Source organism: Heloderma suspectum, chromosome 4, assembly GCF_057233095.1.
Source record: "Heloderma suspectum isolate Gila_16-S chromosome 4, 16-S_ref, whole genome shotgun sequence".
Classification (NCBI taxonomy): domain Eukaryota; kingdom Metazoa; phylum Chordata; class Lepidosauria; order Squamata; family Helodermatidae; genus Heloderma; species Heloderma suspectum.
In genome coordinates this window covers 315,731,929-315,742,034 of record NC_139461.1, presented here as the reverse complement: position 1 = coordinate 315,742,034, position 10,106 = coordinate 315,731,929, and the positions used below count along the sequence as shown (strand labels likewise).

At 54.6% G+C, this 10,106-nt stretch overlaps 1 protein-coding gene across 1 annotated transcript; it reads left to right on the top strand.

Annotated features, from left to right (window-relative positions):
* The first annotated feature begins 1 nt into the window (after nt 1).
* DDX27 (DEAD-box helicase 27) lies at nt 2-7,960 on the top strand. The gene is made up of 18 exons (XM_084851857.1): nt 2-23; nt 2,112-2,161; nt 2,310-2,399; nt 2,540-2,593; nt 3,190-3,295; nt 3,410-3,583; nt 3,737-3,887; nt 4,024-4,123; nt 4,411-4,552; nt 4,635-4,788; nt 4,878-5,224; nt 5,380-5,486; nt 6,050-6,152; nt 6,267-6,361; nt 6,487-6,610; nt 6,773-6,863; nt 7,172-7,246; nt 7,345-7,960. The coding sequence occupies exons 1-18, from the start codon at nt 2-4 to the stop codon at nt 7,358-7,360; spliced, it is 2,001 nt and encodes a 666-aa protein (XP_084707983.1). The 3' UTR covers nt 7,361-7,960.
* Nucleotides 7,961-10,106: the final 2,146 nt, after the last annotated feature.

Below are 10,106 nucleotides of genomic sequence, written 5' to 3'. Positions count from 1 at the left end.
AATGACTTCCTTTGGGTTTACAGGTTGGCCTCTATGCAAAAGATTAAAGAGGGCACAAACCTGACATTAAAAAAGGGTAACATTCAGAAACAAGTGTGTTCTTTTTGTCTTTTGCTACCCTCAAATATCCCATAGTTCAGTGCAAAAATAAAAAAGAACCAAAGGGAGGTGCTAGCGTGAAAACTAATTTTAAAAATTGTACTATGGAATTTCAACTAACATTAGGGTTGGCTTCTTCATTACAGAAAATAATTGTCCTCCTGTAGGTGCTGATTTAGTATTGCAAAAACGATAACATTGCCAGTAGCTGCTGTTGAGACCAGGTCACGCAAATGTTTGCCTTCTGTAGGTTTGGGCTTGACATAAACAAGAGCTTCTCCAACCGCTTGTAGAGGGAGTACGAAAGACACAAAGTCCCCAAAGGCTCTGTAGTAAATGTAGCAATCCTGGGCTCAGAAGAGCAGGTCCACTTACAGATCACTCACTGGTAAAAGAGCAGGAAGCAGAGTAGGAATAGGTGGACCACACTTACAATGCAGGATCAAAAACTGAACTGCCAATATTGCAGTGACCTCACTACAAATCTATTGTATGACTAGACTTGGAATCCTGTGTACACTCTGGTTGTGTCCTCCCCACCTCCAAAAGGATAGTGTAGAGCTGGGAAAAGATGCAGAAAAAGGCAGCCAAAGTGATTCAAGTGCTGGAGTGACTCCCCTACAAGGAACAATAACATCACTGGATCTTGTTAGTTTAGAAAAAAGGCAAGTAAGAGAGGACATGATTGATAAAATTATGCATAATGCAGATTTATTTATTTATTTATTTCTATACCGCCCAATAGCCGAAGCTCTCTGGGCGGTTCACAAAAATTTAAACCAAACAACACACAATAAAACAATTTAAAATATATAGAACATTAAAACCACAATATAACAATACAACCACAATAAAACCTAGCAGCAGTGCAGGAGTTTAAAATACAGATTTAAAACGGCAAAGATAAAAATTTAGAAAGCTAAAATGCCTGGGAAAATAAAAAGGTCTTCACCTGGCGCCGAAAGGAGTACAGTGTAGGCGCCAGGCGAACCTCACTAGGGAGCTCATTCCAGAGCCGGGGTGCCACAACAGAAAAAGCCCTCCTCCTAGTAGCCACCCGCCTCACTTCCTTTGGCAGGGGCTCACGGAGAAGGGCCGCTGATGATGATCTTAAGGTCCGGGCAGGCACATATGGGAGGAGGCGATCCTTCAGGTAACCTGGCCCCAAGCCGTTAAGGGCTTTGAATGTTAACACCAGCACTTTGAATCGGGCCCGGAAATGGACTGGCAGCCAGTGCAGCTGGAAAAATACTGGCGTAATATGAGCTCGCAGGCCAGTCCCTCTTAACAATCTTGCTGCCCTATTTGGGACCAGCTGAAGTTTCCGGACCGTTTTCAAAGATAAACTGGATAGAGAGACTCCCCCACCCCACTGTCATAATGCTGGAACCTAGTGGGGTCATCCCATGAAGCTGAATGGTGGGAGATTCAGGACAAACAAAAGGAAGCCCTTCTCACAGTGCATAGTTAACTATGGAATTTGTTGTCACAAGATGTGATGGCCACTAACTATAGCTTTAAAGGGGGATTGGCCAAATTCCTGGCGGAGAGGACTGTCAGTGGCTCTATGCTCCCTCCAGGGTCAGAGGCAGTTGCTGGGGAGCCATAGCAGGAGGGTGCTGTTGCGCTCATGTCCTGCTTTTGGGCTTCCCATTCGGGGCGTCTGGTTGGCCACTGTGGGAAAATGGATGCTGGACTAGAGAGGCCTCTCATCTGATGCAGCTTCAAGTCTCTTCTTATGGTATGCTGCTGTTTGCATTTCGTGGCTTTTATACTCCCTTTCTCGCAATTTGTTTTGGCGTGTATTTGTGCCAACTTAGAATGCCACTGAAGGCATCTGATGAAAGTGACTCTAGTCCATGCAATTTCGTTGTTCAGTAAATGCTGTTTAAGAGGCTACAAGATACTATTCTGTTGGTGGTATGTGCACAGAACTGGCCATAGTGACTCTTGCAGTGTCTTGTAGCCTAAAGTTGTGATGATTTTTCCTTTTTCCACCCTTCTCTCTGTAGATATGCTCAGAGTGAAACCTCAACGGAAACGGAAGCAAGGCAAAGAGGAGGTGAGCCTTTTGGGCTGTGGAACTGGTGTTTTTCCTTGCACCTTGTCTCAGAGGCACTGGAGGTGGGGCAGAGGCCTCAGAAATGTTCATCCATCTCTGATGTAGTTGATCAGCATTCTCTTTCTTTCTCTGTGATCCTGTTTTGTAGGGAGCTGAGCAGTTCTTTGAAGAAGATGCTTCAGAGTATGATGACAACCTGTCATTCCAAGACATGAACCTTTCTCGGCCCTTGCTGAAGGTATCCAGTTACTGCTTTCTCTTAGAGTGTTGGTGAAGATGGGGCTTGAGTTGCCTAATCTTTTCTGAATGGGCAAATGCTGAGCTGTTGTGCCTGAGAACTTCTGTGATCTCAGGTGATGAAATATTGACCTTGCCTAGTTTAAACAAAACAACAGTGGTGACAACAATGAAATTGAAGACTTGTCCTTTCAGGTACAGAAATCAGACATCAGAATAACACCAGCTTACCATTTGGGAACGTGGTTAGGTTTGTGGACTTGTCGAGGCATTAAAGTGCTCAAGGGCTTCTGGCTGAAATTGACCTGGGGTGGGCCTGTGGCCAGGTGAAGCGTAGCCAGAAGCTTATAGAAAGTGGATGGACAGATTAGCACAGGGTGTTCCCCGCTGCAGGGTCCCTTGCTGGATATGATGCTACAAGCTAGCAGTGGTGATGAAGGAGTTGGATAGTAAAGCTGATCAGTGATACAGAACATGCAGGGGAAGCATGTCCTGCTTGTTCCGCAAGCACATGAGAGGACCAGAGCCAGGGGTGGGCAGGCATGAGCAGCTGCCTGGCAGAAGTGGGAGCGTGAGTGGTGGTGTCGTGTCTCTCTCCTCCCCCCCCCCCCCCCAAGGAGAGGTAAGGGAGCTGCAGTACGTTTAACAGGGGCGGTGGTGAATCCAAGTGGAATGGCAGCGTAGTCTGGGGAAATGGTCTTCTGGTTGTCTGGACACAGGCAACTGGGTCTGCTTCAAGCGTTTGGGGCAGAGACCTCACACTGGCTTTCCCCCACCCGCTGTATTAATAGGCTATAACTGCCCTGGGCTTCAAGCAGCCGACCCCTATCCAGAAGGCCTGCATCCCTGTGGGGCTGCTGGGGAAGGACCTCTGTGCTTGTGCCGCCACAGGGACAGGTGAGTAGCTGCTTGGAGGAGGGGCCTGGCTCCTGGTGCCGGGCCTGGGACACTGTGCCTGGGACACTGTGCCTGGGACAGCGTGCTGACCTTGTCCTGATGCCTACCTTCCAGGGAAGACAGCGGCCTTCATCCTGCCTGTCCTGGAGCGCTTGATCTACAAACCACGCCAAGCTCCGGTGACCCGGGTGTTGGTTCTGGTGCCAACTCGAGAGCTGGGTATCCAGGTGCACTCTGTTGCTAAACAGCTGGCACAGTTCAGCAGCATCACAGCCTGCCTGGCAGTGGGTGAGTTGGGCCGCTGGCCCATGGTCGGGGAAGGGGCTGCCCAGCCTCTCTCTCTGGTGGGGCTGAGCTTGTCTACATCCGTCCTGCCTAGCGTGAAGCGGCTGCAGTGCGTTCTGGGAGCTGATGGCCTCTGTGGGGCGTGTGTCACTGCAGGTGGCCTGGACCTCCAGACCCAGGAGGCGGCGCTCCGCTCAGGCCCCGACATCCTCATCGCCACCCCCGGTCGCCTCATCGACCACCTGCACAACTGCCCCTCCTTCCACCTGGGCAGCATTGAGGTCCTCATCCTTGACGAGGCTGATCGGTGAGAGGGCGCTGGTGGCTCGTGGCTTCGGAGCTTCTTGGCAGTGGGAGGGCAGCCTTGGTGCCAGGAGGAGACGGCCGGCCCCCTTCCCTCTCTCCAGACTACCTGCTGCTCACGTGCTTCTCCCCAACCCCAGGATGCTGGACGAATACTTTGAGGAGCAGATGAAGGAGATCATTCGGCTGTGCAGCCGGCATCGCCAGACGATGCTCTTTTCGGCCACTATGACGGACGAGGTACTGAGCAGGGCCAGGAGGCCAAGAGTGGAGACTGGAGCAGGGGTGCTTGTGATGGGTGGGGAGTGGGGACCGCCCTGTCGCCTTGCGAGGGGCCTCTAGCTCTTGAGAATTTCTCTCAAGTTCTGGTGGTCTGAGGGTGGTCTGAGGGTGGTCTGAGGGTGGTCTGAGGGAGTCCCCCCCCCCCCCAAGCCAGTGTTTCGTGTTGGGAAGCGGTATCCTGCTCCACTGGGGTGGGGGGAGGGGGCTGCATGGCAGTGCTGATGAAGCTTCTTCCTCTCTGGCAGGTGAAGGACTTGGCTTCGGTCTCCCTGAAGAACCCAGTTAGGGTGTTTGTGAACAGCAACACGGAGGTGGCCCCGTTTCTGCGGCAGGAGTTCATCCGCATCCGGCCCAGTCGCGAGGGGGATCGGGAGGCCATTGTGGCAGGTGGGCTGGTGTGGAGGCAGCCCCCATGGGTCGCGCCTGGGCTGAGGATGCCTGCCACTGATGAGGCCCCTCTCCCTTCCAGCCCTGCTGACTCGGACGTTCCCAGCACGCGTGATGCTTTTCACCCAGACCAAGAAGCAGGCCCATCGCCTGCACATCCTGCTGGGCCTCCTGGGGCTGCGCGTGGGCGAGCTGCATGGCAACCTCCCTCAGGCCCAGCGCCTGGAGGGTCTCCGGTAGGCACCTGGGCTGCAGCAAGGGGGAGGAGCATGGTGGCGCACAGCTGCAGGGCCGGTTCCCTGCTGACCCTCTGCTTGTCCTGCAGGCGCTTCAAAGACGAGCAGATCGACGTGCTGGTGGCCACGGATGTTGCAGCGCGAGGACTCGACATCGACGGTGTCAAAACGGTCAGGGCCACTCATGTCCTCTTCCCTCCTGTTGGCCACTGTTGGTGGCTCCCCTCTCTCAGCCGCCTGTCTTGTGCTCGCTCGCAGGTGATCAATTTCACGATGCCCAACACGACCAAGCACTATGTCCACCGGGTGGGCCGCACAGCTCGGGCGGGCCGGGCCGGCCGCTCCGTGTCTCTGGTGGGCGAGGAGGAGCGCAGGATGCTGAAGGAGATCGTCAGGGCTGCCAAAGCGCCCGTCAAGGCCAGAGTCCTCCCCCAGGGTAATGGCAACCAGGGGGCGGGAGTGAGGGAGTGCGTAGAGCCACGTGCCAGGGGTGGAGGGCCCTCGGGCCAGCCTGTCTCTGCTGGACCATTGCAGTTGCCCCGGTGTGGAGAGACTCACCCGGCAGCTGCCGCTTCTTGCTGGCTCCCCCAGATGTGATCCTGCGTTTCCGGGAGAAGCTTGAGAAGCTGGAGCCAGATGTGTACGCCGTGCTGCGCCTGGAGCGGGAGGAACGGGAGATGCAGCACTCAGAGGCCCAGGTAGAGGTGGGGAGGGGGCCTGGGGACCCCCGGGGACCCCCAGGAGTAAGGTCAGGGGCACTCTCCTTTCGGGTAGCCCTGAGGACTGCCTCCCCCCTCAAAACAAGTTCTTGCAGAGCTGCTTGTTTTGAGCTCCCAGCTGCTTTATCCCTGTGATGTTTCTCTTTAGTTGGCCCATTTGTGAGAACTTCCTTTCCGAACCTCTCAAAACGCAGCTGAACATGGGGCAGTTGGCACCACTGGCTGTGGGATCTGTTTGTCAGGGCGGGGAGTGGCCCTGGAGCCACATTCCTGCAGCTGTGTGTCAGGGGATGCAGCTCAGATAATGGTGTGCGTGCGTGTGTCTTAGGGACCTGTCCTGCATACCCTGTGCCGAACTTGAGCTGGTTCAGTCAAGTAGGAGAAGGGGGTGACCTCTGTTAGAGCATCTCTCCCCCCTGCCTGTGTTCAACTCTCCTTGACTCACTGTCTCAGAATCCTTCACCCTCTTAGAAAGCAGGGTTCAAGAGTTCTGCCCCAAGATGTGCTCTGCTCAGCATCATCATGCTTTGCTCTCCTCCCAGATTAACACTGCCAGGCGGAAACTGGAGACTGGGGCTCAGGAAGCAGCCGAGGGCGCCACCCGCAGCTGGTTCCAGACCCAGGAGGAGAGGAAGAAGGAAAAGCGTAAGGGCCTGGCCCAGGGAGGAGGCCCTGGCTGTGAATGGGGCCTGTGGCGGCCCAAGTACTAGTGCGGAGTCACCCCTGACTTGCCATTTCTGTCTCCGCTTTCCCCCACAGTGGCCAAGGCCCTTCAGGAGTTCGACCAAGCACTGCGAGGCAAGAAGAAAAGGAAAAAGTTTATGGAGGACTCTCAAAAGAAGGCCCAGCTGACGGTGAGCAGCTGCCTGGGGCAGGAGGGAGCACTGCCTTTGTGGGGCAGGGTGGCAGATGATGGGTTCCCTGGCTGCCTGCCTTGGTAGGGAGGCCTTGCTAGCCCGTCTTGTTGTTGTGTTGGCAGCCTGAGGAACGCTCGCAGTTTGAGGTACTGAAGGCCCAGATGTATGCTGAGCGCCTGGCCAAGAGGAATCGCCGAGCTCCACGAGCCCGGGCCATGCCGGCCGATTCGCCACCCGCAGGGACAGGTGGGAGTGGTGGCGTTCCTGTTCTCTCTGGGTGTGTGGATGAGGGCTGGTCGCAGGTGGCCTTGCAGGAGGGCAGTTCCCTTCTCTCGCGCTAGTGTGGCAGGCAGCGCAGGCCTGGGGCATTCAGTTTGGTTTCTGACGGGATCCTCTCTGTTGTTGCAGGGCCCAAACAGCAACGCAAGAAGAGATCCTCTGTGTTTGATGAGGAGCTGACCAACACGCACAGGAGGGCCTTGAAGCAGTATCGTGCCGGGTGAATATTAGTGTGGGGAGCGTGGAAAGAGGGGTCTGTGCACAGGAAACAGCCCCCTCCCCACCACTTCCCTTCATGTTTGTGGTCTCCCTCGCTCCAAGGGTAGGGATGGGGTACCAGGGCACTGAGCATTTACATTGTTGAGGGAGGCCTCTCTGGGGCTCTTTTTGAGTGATGGAGGGTGATGCTTTGCCTTCCTGGAAAAGGCTCATAGGTCCCTGGCTCTTGAGGGAGCAGGGCTGAATGAGGCTGTTCCCTGGGCTGGTTGGGGCTGTGCTGGCCATGATACTGACTGCCCCATCCTGCAGGCCCTCTTTCGAAGACCGCAGGCGCCTGGGCCTGGCCACAAGGGGGAGAGGAGGCACCCTCAACGCCCGCTCCAGGTGAGTCCCCCACAACGTGCTTCCTTTCTGTGGGTGAGTCTCCTGCTGTGTCTCCCCCCCTCTGAAGACTGACGTGCTGCTTTCGTGTTCCTGTGCAGGCACAAGAGGAAGTGAGGGGAAGGGCTCCTGCCTGGATGCTGTCCTTGCTACAGGCAGCAGTTGCATCCACGCCTTCGGGAGCGGGTTTGGCCCGGAAGGAACAAGCCGGGCGGCTCTGGTGCAGCTGCTCTGTTTGATGTGAAAGCAGGAAATCGGGAGTGGGTGTCGGTTGTCCCTCCCTTTGGTCCAGGCCTCCCATAGGGATATCGTTACACAAGTTGTCACCTTGGCTTCCTGAGTATTGCGGCTGTATCAGGTTTCTGAATTTTTCTAACCTTTGTCATTTGTAAGGACAAGGCTGATCCTGTCTGCCAGGTTTGGCAAGGGAGGGAACCGCATTATTGCCCCTGAAGAACTTTTCCTTATCATTCTGCTTGTGGCACCAGCCTGATTTGCTATAGAACTCTGGATATTTTGTGTAAAACTAAATGCAGAATCAAACTTTGTCGCGTGCCTAGCTCCTCCTGAACCCAGAAGTTTCCGGACTCTAGCTTAGCTTGCTCGAGAACAGAGGGAGATGGGCACAGGTGGAAGGCGGCACATGGCATTTTGTGCAGCGGTGGCCCAAGCAGCCCAGTGATTTGATGACCCAATAAACTCTTGGAACAAAGCCCAGATGATGGTGGTTTCATAAGCTACATTCCATAGCAGTTAAAATAATTGATGTTGGCTAAATGTTCAGATGGAGGTGACAAAAGAATGAGGCGTTTGAACTAGGGGTGTACGAAACCCCGCTTACCTGGCTCTGCCGGGTTCCGCAGGTGGGGGGAGGTGGTCCGTCCCTCCCCCAGGAATCCTCGCCGGGGGGGGGAGGCGCTCCGTGCCTCCCCCTGGAATCCTGGCTGGCCGGCTCCGCTCTGCTGCCAAGCCGCGGAGCTGCCAGCCAGCTCTGGCCGCCCACAGCTGGACATCCAGCCACTGGGCAGCCCTGCAGGGACGCAAATGGCAGCTGTCATAGCCGCCATCATTTGCGTCCCTGTAGTGAGCTGTGATAGGCTACATAAATATTTACATTAGGGATGTATGAAAGTCACTTACCTTTCGCGGATTCTGTTCATGTGGGGGGGAGGCGTTCCGTCCCTCCCCCCGGAATCCTCGACGGGTGGGTGGCGATCCGGTCCTCCCCGCCGGAATCCTTGGCAGCCGGCTGAGCTCCGCGGAGCAGCCGGCCAGGACCGTCCGCAGCCGGATTTCCAGCTGTGGAGGGCTCTGGGTAAAAACAAAACGCGTACGCAAGGGGAACGCAAATAGCGTACTGGGCGCTATTTGCATTCCCCTTTCTTGTCTTTGTCTTAGTCTACGTAAAAATTTACGTAGACTAAGATGGCGAAAAATAAGGAATGCAAATGGCGGTGGCCATAGCTGCCGCCATTTGCATACACGTTGTTGTTGTTTTTTACCCAGACGTGATAGGCTACGTAAGTCTTTATGTAGCCTATCACGTCTATGGGGAAAAAAATACAGACTGCAAATGGTGGTGGCGGTGGCAGCCAGTTGGAAGACCAGCCGCTGTCGCCGCCGTCCGAAACATCCGCCCCAGGTAAGTCTTGTCCCGGAGGGGATCTGCAGGGGGTGGCAGGCCGTTCCGCAACGGATTTCGGGGGGCTGAATGCACTGGCATTCGGCCTCACTGAAATCCGTCGCGGAATTCTCTGACATCCCTAATTTACGTCGCCTATTACAGGAGGGGGGAAAAGCCCCAAGCGTACGCAAATGGCGGCGGCTACCGCCATTTGCGTACGCTGGGGTTCCCCCCCCCCCCGCTGTGATAGGCTACGTAAATACTTACATAGCCTATCACGGCTTCTGCTGGGACGCAAATGGCGTCCCTGTGTTAGCTGTGATAGGCTATGTAAGTATTTACGTAGCCTATCACGGCTGAAGGAGGAAGCGAATGGCGGCCGCAGGACGGCCACCATTCGCACAGCAGTGCGGACGGGAGCAGGTAAGTGCTCCGTTTCGTGCGCCTTTCGTGGGGTGGGGGCGACGGGGACTTCATCCCGCGCGCCTTTCGTGGGTTGGGGGAGGTGGGAGCTTCGTTCCGCGACGGTTTTCGGGGGGCTGAATGCACTGGCATTTGGCCTCAACGAGATCCGTCACGGAATTCTCTGACATCCCTAGTTTGGACTAGTTGACGAGATTGAAAGGAACCAGCTGCCATTCGCCTGAACCTTCAAGAACTCAAATGTGAAACTGCAGGATCTACTCAATAACGTAATTACTCCATCTCTCAAATAACTTTTCCTGGTGCCTGACAAAGGTCCTAGTGTATCACTTTTTAAACACAGCTAATGGGGGGATTGGAAATTCTCCAGTTGTATGTTGATTGGGTGGCTTGCATAAGACACCCAGAACAAGCTTTCTGTGGGATATCCGGCATTACTGATGTATCTTCTCAGTCTTCTAGAATTAATAGAATCATAGAATAGTAGGGTTGGAAGGGGCCTACAAGGCCATCAAGTCCAACCCCCTCCTCAATGCAGGAATCCAAGTCAGCATCCCTGACAAATGGCTGTCCAGCCTCGTCCGTGAGGGGTTTCCATAAAGCTTTGGAGAGGGGAGCACAGAATACCTCTTGCCAAGAATTCCGAGGGCCATGATGTAGGTGGATGATTTGACAGCAAACTCTTGGTTTAAAAAACAAACGCAAAGTGTAGGAAATGGTTTGTATGATCTGAAGGAAGAACTAACTTTGTCTGTTCTGGTACGCTTGTATCCTGCATTTCTTCTACATTAGAAATCAAGGTGATGTAGGTAGGCA